The following is a 21,293-nucleotide window of genomic DNA, read 5'->3' as shown; positions in this document are numbered from 1 at the left end:
TGGCACATCACCCACGAAGGGTCTTAGAAGGCTCATGTGAAACGCATTATGAATCTTCCACGCATCAGGCAATTTCAGCCTGTAAGCCACATCGCTGATCTTGTCAAGCACTTGAAAAGGACCATAGTAACGCATGCTGAGCTTAGGAAACAGCCGTTCCTTGCCCTTCATCTTCTTTAACCTTGCCTTTTCGAACCTTAATAGAACCCAATCACCAGGTGATAGTAGCAATTCACGACGGTGACGATCAACATCCTTTTTCTGCTTTGCCCGAGTCTTCTCCAAGGCAACTTTAATCTTCTTATACATCTCATCCATGTTCTCAACATATCGATCTGCTTCAAAGATCTTGTCCTTTGTATGCAAAATGGGAGGAACCTTTTTGCCGCCTTCAACAATCTCAAAAGGTGCTTTGCCAGTAGACGAATGCACCGTATTATTGTACGCATACTCAAGCATAGGCAAATGCTGTTCCCACTTGTCCTTATTACCTGACACATAGCATTTCAGCAGATCTAAGACAGTAGAATTAGCCTCTTCTGACTGTCCATCAGTTTGAGGATGAAACGAAGACGAAAACTTGAGCGTAGTGCCCATGTTCTCAAACAATCCTCTCCAGAACAAACTGGTCATGCGAGGATCACGATCACTGATAATCGATTGTGGCATACCATGGTACTTAAACACATTGTACATGAACAAGCGTGCCATCTGATCAGATTTTATCTTCTTCCTGACAGGGATAAAATGGGCCTGCTTGCTGAACCTACAGATAATGGTCCATATACCATCACTCCCTGTTGGCGTCCTTGGAAGATCAAAGATAAAGTCCATAGCAATGCTTTCCCATGGCTTATTCGGAATCGGCAGTGGTTGTAACAACCCTGGTGCCTTTTGCCTGTCAAACTTGACCTTTTGGCAAACTATGCATGCTCGCACAAAGGCATCCACATCTCTCCTCAAGGTAGGCAAATAGAAGAACGTCTCTACCGCTTTAATTGTTGCATCAATGCCACGATGCCCTGCATACGGTGGGACATGACTCTCTTCCATGACCTTATGTCGCAGTGGCCTAGTGACACAAAGTCTGCCATGCATCATCATAAAACCATCTCTGAGGAGGTAGTGCTCGTGATGTTGCCCCTCTTGTAACTGTTCAAAGATCCTTGCAAAATCTTCATCAGCAGTATACTGTTCCTTCATGTCATCTAACTCATGATGATAAGGAATTGACACAGCTGAAATTTGTGGCTTTCTTGATAACGCATCAGCCACAACATTCTTCTTGCCTTCCACATGCATAATCTGGAAGTGGAACATGGAAAGAATGTTTGCCCATCGCATATGCTTTTCGGATAACTTTGACTGTGTCAAGAAGTATCGCAAGGTCTGATGATCTGTTTGGACAACAAAATCAGCACCTAAGAGGTAGTGCTTCCAGCTAGAAAGCGCATGAATCACGGCCAAGAGCTTTTTCTCAATAGTCCTCTCTGGCCCTTGCAAAATTCGGCTTTCATAAGCTACTACCCGTCCGTCTTGCATTAGCACTGCTCTGATGCTACTGCCACACGCGTCACACTGGACCACAAATGACTTCCTAAGATCCCGGCAATGGAACCATGAAACCGGCCCGTAGGGCGGTAGGCGTTGGCTTTCACCCGTAATTCTTTACTTTAGACACACACACACAGAGCACTTCGCAAAGGAGACCTATAGCGGGAATGAACACTTAATCACACACATGGCTCGGAAGCTAGAATGCTCCGAGCAGACACTGACAACCTGTAGGCCCAAAAATTGGCGCCCCTTTCGGTATTTCTTTCTTCTTTATCAAAGGGAATAAAACCTGTGATCTCCCACAAGCTGCCCCGCACAATCTAGGCTAAGAAACACCTGTTCTGGCCCGATTTCGGCAGCATAACTGTACTAGGACGCTTCACAGTCAGTATCCCCACGCAATAGGTGACTTTCCCGACGCATACGGACACTTTGCAAAACCTGGCGAGAATCTGCAGCACGCTGAATTCTCTGTTTTCTGCCCCGAAAATGCGCCAGTTCACCTGTACAGCGGTCCCCTTGCGTCCCCGAACCTCCTGGGGGTATTAGGGTCCGTTTAGGGCCGAAACCCTAAACCTGCAAAAATACACAGCAGGCTGTAATTCCCTGTTTTGGGCTCCGTTTCGCGTGCCGGTCGCATCCGTAGCAAGACCTCGAGCTCCCGCACCTGTAGGGCTACTTGCCCTTTGAATCGGACGAGATTTCTGGCGTGAAACCTCTCCGAATTCACCTGTACCTGCGGGGGATTAGCCGCTAGCTAATCCAGTATCTGTGCAAGAGGCTCTTGCCTCGGCAATCGCGCATGAACCCACATAACTGTACATTGGTCAAATGAAAAGCCCACTAGTGGGGCATAACATACTGCTCGTAGGGGAGAGAGAGGGTAGTGCGTAGCGTGCAGGGCATCACTCCTGGCACCACACTGTACATGAGAGGGAAAGGAAGCACTCCATAGCTCTTAACCTGTGACAAAAGCTGAAATGAGGCCTCTCCCAGCTTAAAAATCAGCGCCCATTTTTCTGTAGGAGGAAAGTCCATGAAAAACTGACACTTGGCGCATTTTCAAGCATTTTCCCGTTTCGGGTTTGCCGCTTAAAAATATCCTGACCGGTTGTCGAGTTGACTTCGCGGCAGAGTTGTAAAATGTTCCCCTAGTCATACCGAAGGTAATGACGCGAACACATTTCACGGCCCAAAATAGCAGTTCCCTAAATTTTAGGAGATGCTTCCGTTGGGCTCCCACTGGTCTTCTGACCATCTATCCTCATTGGAACCGCATCCAAAAGTGCAATGTGGCCCAACTGTTGGATACTTTTTGTTGGTAGTCCCACCTTGACTTTACGCCTTAATTGAGTTCACTTCCTAGTATCCACCAACTTGCTAAGTGCGACGGGGGGACCTATATGATCTTGCTCTGAGCCTAGACATCCTCTTACCATACGAATTCCAGTGCCGACCACTTCCCGTCTGCGGGTGAATCTACCGTTCACATTGGCCATACAATGTCCGACCGTTTTCTACTTCAAAAAGAGGGTCTCAAAACAAATAAAATAAGCCCCATTGGAAAGAAACCATCAACCAAGGTTAGCAGTAGCCACATCCTTGTGACATGGTTAATAACTGCCACGTCCTCGTGACAGAGCCTAATGAGAGGAGAGGCTAGTCAGTTTCAAAGATGGATCACAGACTTCTTTAGAGCGGACACTAGGCAGCCGGAGGGGCAGCTACCACAACAAAGCTCACATTCTCCTTTTGCCAGAGGCACGCTGATCGACCGAGCAACCGGGCTAGGGAGATCTTGACGCCCACGGCTGCGGAGGGCTACACAACATCGATGGAGGCTGCATCAGAGGATTTAGGTCACTTTGGCCGGACATGCACGACGCCCGGTCAGACTACTGACGGTTGAGAAGATTGATGAGATCTGCTAGCGACTGATGATGGATCTTTTGTGATTTAGCTCTTTTGAGGATTGTACACCCATCTAGTAGTTTAGGATTCTATAGTACCCCCTTTTTTTTAGTATCTTTTTCATTTTTAATACTCAGACATTGTATCAAACTCACCGTGTTGTAATTTTTTGGTCTCATAAGTCATTTTGACCTTTTGAAGACGTTAATATAACATTTCATTTCATTTCATTTCATCTCTCTCTCTCTCTCTCTCTCTCTCTCTCTCTCTCTCTCTCTCTCTCTCTCTCTCTCTCTTCACGGGCTCAGGCGATCCCATCGCAAGGAATTGTTTGGGTGCTTGGAGATGGACAAACCAGCCGATGTCGGCCTTGACAGCATTTATGAAAGCCCGCCTAAATCAAAAGCGACATTTAGGCAGAGGTTTCAAGAGAGCACACTATCGCTAGGTTTTGTGAGAGCAGAGAACTTTCTAGAGTCAAAGATGACTTAATGTATGAGAAGGTACAAGTGATGATTAAGGTGGAGCTGAGCCTTTTGAGGGGTGACATTGAAAAAGAGATGTATGCAAATGCGGAGACTTACAAAAAAGCTATGTATGCAGATATGAGGAAAGAGTTGGAGAAAGAGATGCTTAGTAAGCGTGACGAGATGTACACATCATTGAAGGCCGAAATGCAAACGATTGTGAGGGTAGAAGTAAATGTAATGGAATGCGTGATGCAAAAAGACTAGAAGATGCACTTGTTGCGTTTGAATCTTGGAAATAAAAAATGGAAGAACGCATGAATGAAAAAGGATGCATTGATCGAAGCACTTAAGGGAGACCTCTCAGCTTGCAAAAATACCCTTGCAAAGGAGGGAGAAAATCAAACCTCAATGATAAAGGAGCTCGAAAGCATTAAGGAGTAGGCGAAAACTCTACGGGAAGAGGAAGAGCAAAAGGCATGAACAACCTCTTCGTGGATGGAGTACCTATTCAAAACAGAGGAGAAGGTTGAGAAAGCTGAAAAGTGGATCGAGGACGCAAAGAAAGGAAAAGATAAGATGCCTGAAGCCACATCGACATCCACTATCATCAATATGACAATTGAGGAGGAGCAAAAGAGAAAGACTAGCACACTAGATATGGGGAATATCTGACAGATTTGGAGACTGCACATGGTGTCACAAGACGGGCACCACGTGCCAACGGAAGGAACAGATTGAATAGACTTTTAGCACTTCAATAACAACTGAATTGAACGAGAGAGAGAACACGTGACACGGAGGGGCGGAATTTCACCCTAGAGGTATTGGCCCCAAACCTTGGCCGCCCCCTTTCAGTATTTCTTTATATTACTTGAATTCAGTACAATGCCAATACTCGCGCTCTGCACCTTCTCGCTGAAGCGTGCCAAAGAATGAGCCCTAGCCTCATATTTAAAGGCCCTAGGCCCAAAAGCAATTTACATGAAAAGCCTTAAACTCGAAAGCAACTGGTCCAAAAGCATCAAAATCCGCCAGCGTGATTTATGGAAATCTGTACAACTGCCACGTCAGCAATCAACGCTAAATGCGGAGATTCGTATAGTTTTGCCACGTCAGCAAGCCAACATAAATTCTGGATTTTCGTACAAGATGCCACGTCATCAGTCAGCGTAAAATCCGGAATTCTGTACAACAGGTGCCACGTCATCAGTTTTCTACTTCTTCCTCTATTGCTTCTGCTTCTAAGGGTTTAGGCCCGTTGGTGGGGATCTAAAGGTTGGCTCTATTCTTTAGTGACTTGACACGTCAATAGTTTGTGACACATGGACTGACATCTTGAATGGCCTCCACGGATTTCCAGCGTCGAGTGGGTTCACTTGCTTTCCTCATAGACATGAGGCCAGCACAGTGGATTATGTTTTGGCTCAGCCCAGTTTCATACCCTCTATACAAGACTTTACAGTTAGGCCCAGGCCTATTGGGGTAGGAGTAGATCATGCTCTCCTCACGTTTACCATCTCATTCCAGTTCAGCACAGCTTGACTAGCATAGATGCCTATGCATACCCTATACACTTTTACTTCAGAGATTGATTCTGTGTACATAGATGTATTTATAGACGCTTATGCACAGAGGATCCGGGGAGACCTTTAGGGGAGCTCACTTATATATTGACAGACACTACAGGATGCAGTAGTAGAGGCATACCCCCATACCGAGACTGGGAAGCGTCGATGTTCAGGGAGCACACCCCAAAATAGCTGGTATGATGAGGAGTGCAGAGAGACGAGAGCCCGACTTCAGAGAGAGGTACTTCTAGGTGTCATTATTCACAGGCAGTCACGGATTGCTTCTCGGCATTTGGTACGACGAAGGAAGAGGGCGTTTCTAGCTCGGCTAGAGCAGGACTCATATCACTTTTTTTTGAGCCAGGATTCAGGCGAGGCATGGCGACTCTTCCATGAGCACTCCCCCCCACCGGTCATCACTTCTACGGAGGTATGGGGTCAGTATGTACTATGCATCATCTCTCTATACCATCTTGGGGAAGCCACCTCTTCCGGATCCACACACGTGCTTTCTTTACCGCCGAGATGGTAAAGAAAGCCATTGACAGGATGAAGACTAGGAGAGCATATGATCAAGATGGCTTGGTAGCAGAGCATTTTATACATGCCAAAGATTTGCTTGCAGAGCTTCTAGCAGTGATGTTCAACTGTGCCATGCGCGAGGGCCTACCTGATACTTGGAGTTTGTCCACGATTGTACCTATCTTCAAGTCAAGGGACCCTATGGAGCATGTGAACTACCGCACTATCATGATTGGACGCACATTGACACTGTTGTATGCATCCATTCTTAAGCAGCAGTTGAGTAGATGGACAGAGAGAGAGGGTGTACGGGCAGCAGGGCAGGCGGGCTCAGGAGAGATGTCTATACTCTTGATCCTATCCCGACACTCAGAGCCATTATTGAGGAGGGGAGATCGCGTGGGAGAGGGCTCTATTGTTGCTTTGTGGACTTCCGCAAAGCCTTCGATACAGTGCCCATTGATGCACAGACTGCAAGAGATGGGGGTTCCAAAAGAGTTGATTTGGGGGATCATGGCTCTATACAAGTCAGTGGCGGGGCATGTACGCACTCTAGAGGGGATTTTTGATCTGGTTCACTCCACTATTGGGGTGAAACAGGGTTGCCCGCTACCTCCTACACTATTTGGCATGTATGTGGACAAGGTTGCTGACTACATTGAGAGGGATGGTGATAGAGGAGCATAGTTAGCAGGGACATGGATCCCACTACTGCTATATGCTGATGATATTGTGCTGATTTCCGACTCCCTGGAGGGGATGCGGTGTCATTTAGATAATTTGTACACATTTGCCCACGATAGTGGATTGTCTGTTAACTTGGGGAAAGCCAAGGTTATGGTGTTTAACGCCACACCACAGTGGGTCAGGAGGTCAGCACCTACTTTTACATATGACCAGGAGACGGTGGAGTATACAGACGCATACACTATCTTGGGGTAGTCTTTAGTGGACCGGCATTTTCATTGAGGAGAGCAGCAGAGACTAGATTGACGAGAGCTTATGCAGCCTTGGGAGTTTGGAGAAGATGTGTTCACCGATTCAGTTTTAGGAACCTCGAACAAAGCTGTGCCTTTTTGACACTCTAGTGGCTTCAGCTATGCTCTATGGGGTTCAGATTTGTGAGTGCGCGTGTGCGGAAGCGTGAGAGAGGAGAGAGAGAGAGACAGTAGACCACAAATGCAAGATATGGTGAAGAGGGGGCGATCAACTCCCCATGACTACCATGAGCAGAAGACCCAATACACAATGACCAGATGAGATCTGTGATCTATGGAAGTGGGTACCCCCTTGGCCGATGGTAAAGTGCTGTCACGAGCAGTGTAGTAAACTTCTGTACTCCGCCGATATAGTGTGAAGATATTGCTTGAAGGTCCCGAACTGAGTGTGAAAACAACTCCTTGTCGTAAAAGAAGTGCCAATAGACCTGCAAGTGTCCTGCCAAATAGGATCTGTGGTGTTTGTAGTCAAACTGTCTTGAGAAAATGGAGAAGTCACTCTCTTTTGATCTATGAATTATTATGAAGTGAATCTCTGCTGTGTCACGGAGGGCTGCATCTTTTCTCAAAGGAAATGCTCGAACATGGTGGTCCACTCTTCTTCTAAGGAAAGAAGCTCCAGTCAAGTGGTTGAAATTCAAAAGGATTTTTATTTCTTTTTGGTTGACCCGGGAGTACGAACGGGATGTACGAACCGCTTGGAACCATCTTCGGATGACCAAGGGAGATTCTTTGGACGCTTATTGCGAGAGGTTTTGGGACTCTTTTCTACCAACCTCTTCATTTAAGAAGGTCACCTTTAAGGAGCACTAAGTAGATTGAGCGGTTTTGCTGCGGACTCCCTAAAAAGATTCGAGATTATTGCCTTGAACAAAAGTCGGATTCTATTCAAGAATTGATGGGTCATGCGAAACGGGGTTTCTTGATACATTCGAGAAATTTGACTTACCCCACTGATGAGATCTTGACTCTAGAAAGAAAAAGAGTTCCCAAGAAAAGAAGGATACATGAGCCCGACTGACTCTTCGAGAAAGGGCTAACTATCTCAAAAAGGGGAAGTGTTTTGGTTGTGGGGAACAAGGGCACGTCTCCGCAAAGTGCCCCAAAAAGGCACAACAAGGATAGACTGAAGACAGGCCAAAGAGTTCTAGAGCAACAGAGGAACGTGGTAGAAAAGGAAAGATGAAAGCAAGATTGGTACCAAATTGCATGGGTAGTGACCCAAGCCAAATAGATGAAAGTACAGAACTTTGCCGAGCTTGGGGCAAAGTGAAAGATCAAGAAGCCCTTATCTTCTTCGATGGAGGAGCCAAAACCAACTTCATTTCACCTGAATTGGCGGTGCGGCTCGAGATTACACCCAACAGGATGGGACCGCCAATAGAGGCAGTTCTAGCGGCGCCCGGACAAAAACATAGCCATTAGGCCTGTCATTGGCAAACTTTGTTTGCATTGTCAGGGGTATTTAGGGCACGAGGACTTTTACATCATGCCTTTGGAAGGGTGTGGCGTCCTCCTAGGAGTCCCTTGGTACCATAAGAACAACGCTGTGGTCGACTATCGGGCTAAGAGAGCGACTTTGACTAATGAAAAGGCCCGAAAAATTGTACTTGATGTAAAACTGAAGGGCGAGTCCATCCCTATTGTATCGGCTACGGACCTTTGAAAGAGTTGAATGATGAACACAAAACGAACATGTTTGAACTTGACAAAGAACGCCAAGATTTTCTCCACACACATGTTGATTGTTTCTCTGAGGGCCTGCCAGGTGAGTTACCCCCATCTCGTCCTGAGATCACACTATTGATTTGATTCCTGGAAGCACACCACCGAACCGGCCACCTTACCGTGTTAACCGAGCCCAAAATCAAGAGATCATGAACCAAGTGAAAGACCTCCTTGAAAAGGGCCTTATCCAGCCGAGTACTTCACCTTACTGCTCTCCAATGTTGTTGGTTTTAAAGAAAGACGGATCTTGGAGAATGTGCATTGATTATAGAGCCCTCAATAAAATCACTATCAAAAATAGATTTTCGATTCCGAGGATTGATGATATTCTTGACCGACTTCAGGGATCCTCTTGCTTTAGCAGGATTGATTTGAAAAGTGGATATCATCAAATCAGAATTGCTCCGGGTGATGTCTACAAGACAGCCTTTCGGACAAATTTCGGTTTATATGAATTTTTGGTGATGCCTTTTGGCCTTACCAATGCTCCAGCGACTTTCAACCGAATGATGGATAGGATTTTTTGAGAGTATCGATCTTTTGTCGGCACTTTCTTTGATGACATTATAGTCTTCTCCAAGGATGATGCAGAACATCGACACTATCTGCTCTACAGGTCTTTCAAGCATTGCGTGATCACAAATTAGTTATCAATGCCAAAAAGAGTGAATTTTTCTTGCCGGGAATACACTTCTTGGGACACATCGTCTCAGCGGCAGGAGTACAGATGGACCCGGCCAAGATTGAGACTATACGTGACTGGCCAGATCTGAAGAATGTTCATGAAGTTAGAAGCTTCTTGGGCTTGTGTTCTTACTACCGGCGGTTCATTTGGTAGTTTGCAGAGGTAGCTTCTCCTTTGCACATATTGACTCAGAAAGGAGTCCCTTTCTCGTGGGGACTGACAGAGGTGATTGCCTTTCAGACACTTAAAGAAAAACTGACTACTGGACCAGTGTTGACTTTGCCGGACTTGCAAAAGTCATTCGAAGTATATTGTGATCCTTGTGGTCGTAGTCTGGGAGCGGTCTTAATGCAAGAAGGCCATGTGATTGCCTATGAAAGCCGATTGTTTTTCAAGGCCAGAATCGACAGCACAGATTTATGAGAGAGCTATTGGCAGTGATCCATGCTCTTACTCAGTGGCGACATTACCTACTCGGTCGATTTCACGGTCTCTACTGATCATCAGAGTTTACGCTACTTCTTGTCACAGAAGCAACTTTCGGAAAAGAAGATGCGGTGGGCTAACATCTTGTCATAGTTTCACTTCCAGATTGTCCATGTTCAGGGACAGAAAAACTTGGCGGCAGATGCATTGTCTTGGAAGCCCCTAGTCTTGGCTATTTCCGCGATTCATCATAGAAGCTTCGAGGACATGGTTAATCAAAATGCCACAGATCCGGATTTTTCTGATGTATTCACTCGGATACAGAATGGGGAGGTAGTAGCCGGATATTCCATACGGGATGGCTACTTGATGAAGAAAACGATGTTGTGCGTCACACAGCCGTTGAGGGAAAAGGTTTTGATTGAGTGCCATTGTCCACCTTTTACGGGTCACCGCGGCATTGACACCACCTTAAAAGGTGTGAGCGTTACTTCTTTTGGTCGAGACTCGAGAAGGATGTCGACGAATTTGTTCGCAGTTGTTTAGTATGCCAGAAGGTTAAGTTTGACAGGCATAAGGCACATGGACTACAGCCTTTACCCATTTCCACCCGCTGGGAAAGTATTGCAATGGATTTATTTTTGATCTCCCGAAGACATAGAGTGGACATGATGGCATTTGGATTGTCATCGACAGATTTAGCAAGCAAGCTCACTTCATTCCGGTGAAAAAAACAGTGAAGCCGGATCATTTAGCGAGACTGTTCATTGCACAGATTTTTCGACTACATGGCATGCCTGAGACAATAGTCTCCGACAGAGATCCTCGATTCACGAGTTTGTTTTTGGAGGGCTATTTGGGAGAACATTGGCACACGGTTGCAGTTCACGTCATCATTCCACCTACAGACAGATGGGCAATCTGAGATTGCAAATACAGTCATTCTGGATATATTGAAGTCTTACATCTCTGATTAGAAGACTCAATGGGAATTTTGTTTGTCTTTGGTGGAATTTGCCTACAATTACACGATTCACTCTTCGACGGGAAAGACACCATTTGAGATCATTGAAGGTGCTCCGAAGGTTCCACCCTTCCTTAGCACTAAAGATAAGATTTTTGAAGCCGATCAGTACACGAGGGACTTGGACACTGCTTTTGCCAAGGTCCGGGAGGCTTTAGCAAAATCTCAAGAACGATATAAGAAGGCAGCAAATCGACATCAACGAGATTTGAAATTAAAGGAAGACGATTGGGTGCTCTTAGGTTTTGAGAAGGCACGCTTAAGAAAACAAAAGGGAAAGGAGCGGTTTTTTCCAAAGCTTAGCATGAGATATTATGGCCCTTTCCAAATGAAAGAAAAGATAAATGATGTCTCCTTCGACTCAAGCTGCCGATACTTGGAATATTCACAATGCATTTCATGTGAGTCTATTGAAACCTTTTAAAGGCGATGTGTCAGTTGATGGGGAGCCTGATGAGCAACCCAAAGTGGAGGAAAGCGAGGAGATACTCGTTTCAGAACAGATTTTGGCACACAAGAACAAAAAGATAAGAGGTAAAGTGATTAGGCGCCGAGGCGGTTCTTGGTTAAATTCAAGAACTATCCTGCATTGGATGCGAAGTGGATGGAGGAGGAGGACCTAGCAGATACTCCTCAGATTTTGGAACTTTACCTTGAAGCATTCGGTTAAGCATAATCTACTCCGATAGAACCCCAAATTCAGCAATGGTGAATCTAGTGCAGCGGGTTTGCACAAGAGGGGAGTGTTGGGGTATAAAGCCCAATGTGGTCGCCCATGTAAGTGGACGGGCCGCCAGGCATGTACACATATTCTTTTGTTAAAACCTAATAAGAACTCACTATGCTCTACACATTACAGTAGAGCGAGTTCACCATATCGTCGTGCTCTTCTTCTCGCACTCTCTCTCGCGTCGCACTTCCGCTCGTACTCCTTCAACTGGTATCAGAGCTCAGATTGAGGCTCGGGGCAGCATTTGCAGGTAGCCAGAGTCACCTGCTCAGATTGGAGTGAGATTCGACAGGCGAAGACACGGCCCCAAATCTGAGGTTCTCAGAATTTCATTCTGAGGTCATCTCGGCCACCGTTCGGCTTCGACAAAGCTCTGTGCAGGCCATTTTCGACTACGTGGTCTTGGCGGGTGCAGATCTGACTCTGCAAATTTGGGGTTTCGGCCTACGACTGCAAGTGCTGAGGAAATCTGCACTTCCAGAGTGCTGATTTGTGGCTGTCTACACAACGAAGGACGGCTCACAGTTCTTGGAGGCGTGTCACATACGACACGGGCGCACCTACACACAGACTGTAGGCGACATCCACTAGTTCATCAGGTTGATATTGGTTCAGAGGTCAGTTTACAGGGGAAACTCTGCCGAATTTTTCCCAGGAATGTAAACTACTGTGAAGCGTAGTTATGGTTGGATCACAGGACATTGCTCTTTACAATATCAAGAAGCTGGATGCAACCAATTTCCCTTTGTGGAAGAAGAAGATTTGGCACGTGTTGGTACAAAAGAAGCAGATAAAACCTATAAAGCTCAAGGGGATAAAACCAAAAGATATGGACGAAGATGAATGGAGCGAAATGGATGAATTGGCACTTTCTACCATTATGCTGACTTTGGCTGAAAGCGTTTACTTCAATGTAGCAGACGAGATGTCGGCTTATCAAGCATGGACAAAGCTGAGTGATCTTTATGAGAAGCAGAGTGCAGCTTCACAGGTATACTGGCTTAAGAAGCTTGTTGACTTGAAGATGAAAGAAGGGACACCTATGTCCAATCATCTGAATGAATTCAACACCATCTACAGTCAGTTGTCAGCTCAAGGTGTCAAGTTTGATGAACCTGTTAGAGCTATGTTCCTGTTGATCACATTATCGGAAAGTTGGGACACTTTTCGCACAACTTTGAGTAATTCTGCACCTCCAGATGGTTTGACCATAGCAGGTGTAGAAGGCAGTCTGCTTACTGAAGAAACCAACAGAAAGACAATGGACAAAGGCAAAGGAACAGCCTCAGTTGTCAGGGGAAGGACCAAAGAAAAGGACAAAGGTGGAAAGAGGAATCAGTCTCGTAGCAAGTCCCGCAGTGCTAAAGGCAAGAGTGACATAGAATGCTACCATTGTAGCAAGAAGGGTCACATGAAAAGAGATTGCAGAGAATGGAAAGCAGAAAAAGGCAAAGAGAAAGCTGAAGACCATGGTGAGAAGAACAAGTCCTCAGTGAAGATTCAAGAAATAAATGTGACAAACATTGTTGCAGAGGATGGCAGTCTAGTGTCAGGAGACATCTACTTCTTGAAGAATACAATGGACTCAGCTCTTCTTACAGCATCTGATGGAAATGCACTGAGTGACTGGATTATAGACTCAGGGGCATCACTTCATGTGTCTCCAAACAAGGAGCGGTTTACCTCTTATGTGACCACTAAAGATCATGTTCGGCTAGGCAATGGGCAAACATGTGAGATCTTAGGTGTTGGAGATGTTCAATTGAAGTTTCAGAATGGCTCTTCTTTCACGCTGAAGACTGTGAGACATGCTCCCGCAATTACAAAGAGCTTGATCAGCACAGGTTTACTTGATGATGCTGGCTACGTCACCACTTTGGGACAGAACATGTGGAAGATATCCAAGGGTTCTATGACAGTAGCACATGGAGTAAAGTCTGGAGGAATTTACACGATTTATGTATCAAATGTCTCTAAAAATGTAATCAATGTAACCGAGCAGCCGAACGTTTCTTTGTGGCATAGCCGGTTAGGACATATGTCCAAGAAGGGAATGGAAATCTTGTCTCGTTCTGGTTATTTGCCTGGCTTTTCATTTAATGATTTTGAATTCTGTGAACATTGTCTGTATGGTAAGCAAACACAGCAACCACATAAGCATAGAAGCAGTAGAAGAGATACACAATTGGCACTTGTTCATAGTGATTTGTGTGGACCTATGCCTAACCTATCTCTAGGGGGAGCTTCTTACTTTATGACATTTATAGATGATTACTCGAGGAAAGTATGGGTTTACTTTCTCAAGCACAAGGATGAAGCGTTTAGTGTTTTCAAAACGTTTGTGACACTTGTGGAGAATCAGAGTGGCAAGAAGCTTATATGCTTAGGCACTGACAATGGTGGAGAGTATGCTTTAAAGGCCTTTCAGGACTTTTGTGAGTCAAAAGGTATAAAACGTGAACTTACTGCTCCTTACAATCCTCCTCAAAATGGTGTTGCTGAGAGGATGAATAGGACCATACAAGAGAAGGTCAGAAGTATGTTGTCTAATTCACAACTGCCAAATGGGTTTTGGGCTGAAGCTGTATCAACAGCTATTCATCTTATAAATAGATCTCATAGCAAGGTTTTGCAGAAGGATTCAGTGCCAGAGATGGTATGGTCAGGCAAAATGCCCTCATACAAGCATCTCAGAGTCTTTGGTTGTGAGGCATATACTCATGTTCCAAAGGAATTTAGGAACAAACTTGAGCCAAAGAGTAGAAATTGCATCTTCTAGGCTATGGTAATTCTGGTGAGATGGGGTACAGACTTTGGGATCCCGAATCTAGAAAGGTTATCCGCAGCAATGATGTTCACTTTAATGAAGCCAAATATCATTCTAAACCAGAGAGGGTTGAGGAGATTAGAAGAGTTGTCTTCCAAGAAGATGGACCTGCACGTGCAAGACAAAATGTCACGGCTCAAGAGGAGCAAGGATAAGATAAAGTGGAACCACAGGTTGTGACTGAGCCTGAGCCACCTATTGTGCGTAGATCTAAACGTATCACGCGACCTCCTGATAGGTTTGTTCCATCTATGAACTATGTCATGTTGACTGATTGCAATGAGCCTTCATGTTACAAGGAAGCAATGCAAATGAAGGACTCCGGGAATTGGCAATTGGCCATGCAGTCAGAGATGACAGCTCTGCATAAAAACCAGACATGGAAGCTAGTTAAATTACCACAGGGCAAAAAGGCTCTACCTTGTAAATGGGTTTACAGGTATAAGATCACCGCTCATGATAGTCAGCCAAAGTACAAAGCAAGGCTTGTTGCCAAGGGCTTTAAGCAAGAACAAGGCATTGACTTTGATGAAGTCTTCTCTCCGGTGGTCAAGATGACTACATTGAGATGCTTTCTTGCATTGGTTGCCATATTAGATTTGGTGTTGCACCAAATGGATGTCAAGACAGCGTTCTTGCATGGTGATTTAGATGTGGAAATTTACATGCAGCAGCCAGAAGGGTTTGTTGAGAAAGGCAAGGAAGATTTGGTATGCCAGTTGTTAAAGAGTCTTTATGGCTTAAAACAATCACCGAGGGCATGGTACTATAAGTTCCACAAGTTTATGCTTTCTCAAGGCTACAAACGTAGTGAGTTCGATCACTGTCTATATACAAAGAAGGCTAAGGATGGCAGTTGGCTGATCCTTATTTTGTATGTGGATGACATGTTGATTGCTGGCAAGCACTTGGAAGAAATTTCAGCTTTGAAGTCAAAGATGGCAAAATCGTTTGACATGAAAGACATGGGTGAGGCAAGTCATATACTTGGTATGCGCATTGAGAGAGACAGATCAAAGAAGTTGATTTGGTTATCTCAAACAGAGTATATTGACAAGGTTTTGCAACGTTTCAATATGGAGAAGGGAAAGGCACTGAGTGTTCCATTGCCACCATATGTGAAACTTAGCAAACAAGATTGTCCTGTGTCTGAGGAAGAACAGGCTGAAATGGATAAGATTCCATATGCGTCTGCAGTGGGTAGTTTGATGTATGCAATGATTGCTACTCGCCCAGACATTGCATTTGCAGTGGGAGTAGTAAGTCGATACATGTCAAACCCAGGCAAGAAATATTGGGAGGCAGTGAAAGGAACATTGAGATACCTGAAAGCTACAAAGAGTATGCGTATATGCTATGGGAGTCAGGAGCTAAGTGTAAAGGGTTTTACAGACTCAGATTATGTAGGTGACTTAGACAACCGAAGGTCTACGTCAGGGTATGTCTTTACATTGACTGGTGGAGCAGTATCATGGCGTTCTAGATTACAAGATTGTGTTACTCAGTCTACTACAGAGGCTGAATATGTTGCAGTATCAGAGGCATGCAAAGAATCAATTTGGCTTAATCGACTAGTAACAGATTTGGGAATCAAAGAAGAGATGCCTGTGTTATATTGTGATAGTCAAAGTGCTATACAACTGGCTCGCAATCCAGTTTATCACTCAAAGACAAAGCATGTGGATGTGAAGTATCATTTCATCAGGGAAATGCTCGAGGATAAGCAACTTCAGCTTGTCAAAGTTCACACCACAGAAAATCCAACTGATCTACTTACAAAAGGACTTCCCTCAGAGAGCTTTGCGCATTTTCGCAAGCAGTTAGGTGTAGGGTAGTACATCACTTCTCTACATCTCTTGTATATTAGCTTGTATAGTAGCTTCTCACACTTAAAGTACCACATTGGACTTTAAGTGGGAGGTTGTTGGGGTATAAAGCCCAATGTGGTCGCCCAGGTAAGTGGACGGGCCGCCAGGTATGTACACATATTCTTTTGTTAAAACCTAATAAGAACTCACTATGCTCTACACATTACAGTAGAGCGAGTTCACCATATCGTCGTGCTCTTCTTCTCGCACTCTCTCTCGCGTCGCACTTCCGCTCGTACTCCTTCAGGGAGTTATTCGCTCTTTTGTTAACAGATTACCCTGATTTTTTTTGAATAAGGTCACTGATGTTCCCTTTGGGTTTCAGGGATACTAATGGGCTGACCAGTATTCTACTATATGACTTTATGACACGAAATTCCCGAAAATGAATATGATTGATTTGTACTATCTCATTTGACTTGTTTGAGTGCAAGAACTGAAAGACGAAATGACTGCAGCATTTTGGTCTCATAAATCTCTATCGACATGATTGCAATAAGTATTAGTGAATCGGGCATCAGTGAGGTCTGGAATGGATCTAGATGCGATTACTAAATACGTTGCCGATGGTCATGGTCTGAGATTTGGAATGAATTTTTCTGTGATTTGTCATGTGATGTCCTGTGATGTTGAGTGATGTCCGGTGATGTGACTGTCATTTTGTACAGATGCTAGATGTGTCGTGTCTAGTGCACCGGTACTAACAGTCATTGTCTACTAAGACAGTTTATGGCCTTTGTTTGTTTTGCAGGCATAATCGAGGGCGATTACAATTCTTTCAAGAGGGGGGTATGTCACAAACGGATGACGTGGCAATGCCAAGAGACACACACACACACACACACACACACACACACACACGTGGGTGACGTGGCATACCGTACGGATTCCCAACATTTACGTTGTCAGGCTGACGAAACAACTGTACAAAATCCCGCGGTACGCATTGACTGTTGACGTGGCAACGTACGGACAGTTTGACGTTGAAACCGGGCCGTAGGGCGGTAGACTTTGGCTTTCACCCGATTCTTTACTTTACTTTAACTCTAAGACTCAAAGGACCATCTCGAATAAGCGTGTGACTCGAATTCAACACTTTAAGACAAACCACGGCCTGGCAACTAGAGCGCTACCAAGCAGACAACGACACCTTGTTCGCCCCAAAGACTGGCGCCCCTTTCGATATTTCTTTATTCTTATTACACTTGAGAAACACCTGTAAACTTCTACAAGCTGTCCCACTTTTATCGGGCTGAAATTTCTCTACTCTAACCCGATTTCGGAAACATAACCACAGTAGAAGTATCCACGGACAAAATCCCAAGTAAACATTGACTTTCCACGCACCTTAGAGCACTTTGCAAAACCTGGTGAGAAATTACAGCTCGTTGAATTCTCTGTTATGCGCTCCGATTCGCGTGCTGATCACTTCTGTGGATAGCCCTCGAGCTCTCGCACCTGTAGGGTCACTTGCTTCTTGAATTAGACGAGATTCCTCGCGAGAAATCTCTCTAAATTGTCCTGTACAAGCACCCAATGCTTTCTCGAGGCTCCCCTGGCAAATAAACGATTCGAATGCTTCCACCTAACCCTCACCAAGCTGTCCAAACCTGTCCATGGCTGTAATTGCAGGATTTTGTCCCAATTTCGCCAACATAATGGCGCAAAAATCCTTGTAGGTCAAAAGTACACGTCAAGGACACTTTCCCTTGCAGTATGGAAGCTTTCTAGTGAGCTGCAGGTCAATTTCAGCATGCTCTAATTTTCAGTTTTGCCATTGTTAGGTGCCTACTACCCTGTACACGCATCCCAAGGCCTTTCCGAGGTTCCCTTGGTGGTTCCTCGCAGTTTAGGTGCGAAACCCTAAACCTGTAGAAAAACACAGCAGGCTGTAATTCTTTGTTTTGGATCGTTTCGAGCGGAGCGAGCATGCCTATGTGTGTCTCAGGTGCTCCCGCATGCAATGGGACAGTTCCCCTGTAAATCGAACGAGTTTTCACGCGAGAAAACTCTCCGTTTTCGCATTCCTTCGCGATGGAACTGTGCGTACGTGAAGGGGATTAGCAATTAGCTAATCTGGTTCCTGTATAGAAGGCTCTTGCCTTGGCAAACACGCATAAAACCTCGAGAATTGTACATGGTCATCTGAGAAGCCCAACTAGTGGGGCATTACCATATGTGCACACTGGAAAGGGGGGAGAGAGATGCACGAGAGCAAATCGTCGTGCTACATAGAGCAAGGGAGAAGGCAAGCTTTCCATTAAAGCTGTGAGCACCTGTACCCACTAATCACACACTGTAGCACACACTTATGGGCAAAAATCAGCCCCCTCTCTTGAAATGGGCGCCCCCAGTTGGGATGAGTCTGGCAATTGGATCTCCAGTTGCCAAGTGTCCAGTTTGCCTCTTTTGAATTAATTTCCTAGTACCCACCAACTTATAAGTGTAGCGAGGGGCCTAAATGACTTTGAACTGAGCCTACGAAACTACGCCGGGCCGTGTCGACTCTCTCTTTTTATCTGTGAATTATTATGAAGTGAATCTCTGCTGTGTCGCGGTAGAATCTTGATGTGGGGTGTCCAAGTTTGTTACATTTTGACCGTTGGCTAGAGTTGTGAGATACCAGGATCAGAGATGCCTCGGGTTGTTTTTGCTAGAGCTGAGCAGACACAGGGAGAGTCTCTTGAGGAGATCAGGCAGTGGGAGACATTCACAGAGGGAGATCACTGACTTCTTTAGAGCAGAGACTCGGTAGCCAGATGAGCGTGCTTCACAGCAACTTCAAAGCCCACCTATACCAGAGGTATATTAGTTGACAGAGCCATTGAGCGCGGGAGAGCTAGACGCCCACATCTGCGAGGGCGACCACGATATTGACGGAGGCTCCATTAGAGGATTAGGACTATTCTAGCACGACATGGGAGATGAATTGTACGATTATTTACAAAGGCGGACATTGACGATGCTCTTCAGCGATTGATGACTTGCTTGAACAATGCCCGATGCCGGGCATCCTCGGGCATTGATGATGATGATGATTTAAGTCTTTCACTTTACTTCATTTTTATTTTATTTTTGTACCGAGACTTTGGATTAGATCCACCAAGATTGTATCAGTTTGGTCTCATAGATCATTTTGGCCTTTTGAAGTTGTTTAATATAACATTTCATTCTCTCTCTCTCTCTCTCTCTCTCTCTCTCTCTCTCTCTCTCTCTCTCTCTCTCTCTCTCTCTCTCATTCAATCCCATCCAGAAGCAGAGGGCTGCTTTTGAATATAAGCAGGGGCCCTGCGGGCCTCGCTTGACTAATGGAGCTTGGTGTGTCGTTTCTTGGCAGGGAGGGCAGTGGTGGTCAACCAGGTGCTTTTGCCGACGATGTGGTTTATTTGGATTTTCTTGAGCTCTTGCATAGGCTTGATCCAGTGGCTTACCAGAAGCAAATTGTGATGTGGTCAAGATGGCCAGCCTGCACACGCCAAGGTTTGGTGGACTTGGCCTCATAGACCTTGCCTTCCAGAGCCGGCCACTACTAAGGAAACTCATCGTTTGTGGTCTCCTTCCAGGTGGTGAGCTCTGGAAGGAGCTGCTTCTGGCAGGATTCAGGCTTCAGCTCCCCTTGCAGGTGGTCCGCTTAGGCCAATGACTCGCTAGATTTTCATGGAGATGCACCAATTCGGTCTGAGCGGAGGATTGTAAGACAGATTTGCATCCTGAGGGCCTGGGTGTTGTGCTGTAGTCATCCATCCGGAACATCTGTTTTAACTCCTATGGAATCTCTAAATTTAATGTGTAAAAACGCATTGTCATATTTACACACAGCAATTTAGCTATGCAGAAAAAGCCAAAATAGCCAATAGTCACTTCCCTTGAATGATCATTATTTAAGTAACCCTTCCCCTTAAGGCTCAAGCAAGCTCAAGCATAAAACACAATCCTTCTTTTAGCTCTCTCTCTTTCTCAAGCAAGATCCAGCCTCTCTCCCTCTGGATTTCCCCCTTGAGTCAATAAAAGGTTTTTACTGAATTTTCCATGCTTACTGTAACTTGCATGATAAACAAAAGAAAATAATGGGAACTACTCTGTATAGTATTGTCCCGTATTCATATTCTGAGGCGACTATGAGCTGCAGGTAATATGTTATCACTCTATCTCCCGGGCACAAGTGAGCATAGGTTATAGATGGTCAGAATTTTATTGAAAAGAGGTAGCAGTAGTATCCATACACAAGCTGTGTAAACTACTTGAATACTTTCTGTCCAATTATTTGTTCACCTCTTTGTACCAAGCACAGTCTAAACACCGTGTTGCAAATTTCTAGGCTGATCAGTATACCATTATTTCCTATGCATCTATTTGATCTGCTTTCAAATGAAGACAACCCAGTAGGCATTCTTTCTTATGGAAACTTTTGTGTGTTTTAGTGATTTTTTGAGGTTGAGGTACAAAAACAAGCGCTTGTAATGCCTTAGGACAAACTGAACTCATGATTCTTTTTTGCAGACTGTTATAAGTTTATCATTCCAGAAGAGGCTTACAGAGCATTTACATCGATGGTACCTCAGCGACCGCGTCTATTATGCTGCCTCTGTGCTTGGAGGCCTTTCCAATCCTGACCAGGTAAGGGTAAAGTTCAGAACTGAATTGATGTTTATGGCTGCACAGAAAGCAGTGTAGATGTATTGATTGTACAATGAGCATTGGCTCAGTACTTCAACAGGCACAAACGTTTTGATTAGTTTATGCTTGGTAAAGACAGCGTCAGATGTTGATGTATGATTGTTTTCTGACAGCGAATTACAGAAGATGTGGCTAAATTTTCAACAGCAATCAGTGAGCTTTATTCAAATACGTTCAAACCAATCCTTGACATAATCCTTTTTACTCGTTCTTTGGCCAGAACAATAGGGTACCATGTTCTTGTAGCCTGGTGCTATTGTCTTTGTAAAAAAAAATGGAGCATTATTGTGATAGCTTTAGTG

The 21,293-nt window shown here is 44.9% G+C and overlaps 1 protein-coding gene across 7 annotated transcripts in view; it reads left to right on the top strand.

The window, feature by feature from the left end:
• LOC147435860 (uncharacterized) overlaps nt 1–21,293 on the top strand; it is a 97,030-nt gene that overhangs the window by 53,830 nt on the left and 21,907 nt on the right. For all 7 annotated transcript variants that reach the window (XR_015185123.1, XM_086488775.1, XM_086488772.1 and 4 more), the window contains exons 5-6: nt 20,815–20,931; nt 21,105–21,220. Coding sequence is in view for 6 of the 7 variants with exons in the window: in XM_086488775.1 (XP_086344901.1) it covers nt 20,815–20,931; nt 21,105–21,220 (233 nt within the window). In the remaining variant the exon portion in view is untranslated. The remainder of the gene's footprint in view (nt 1–20,814; nt 20,932–21,104; nt 21,221–21,293) is intronic.

Source organism: Adiantum capillus-veneris, chromosome 18, assembly GCF_014529385.1.
Source record: "Adiantum capillus-veneris isolate H3 chromosome 18, ASM1452938v2, whole genome shotgun sequence".
In the NCBI taxonomy this organism is placed as follows: Eukaryota; Viridiplantae; Streptophyta; class Polypodiopsida; order Polypodiales; family Pteridaceae; genus Adiantum; species Adiantum capillus-veneris.
Note: the sequence above shows the minus strand (reverse complement) of the source record. Positions and strands in the feature narration are given on the sequence as shown.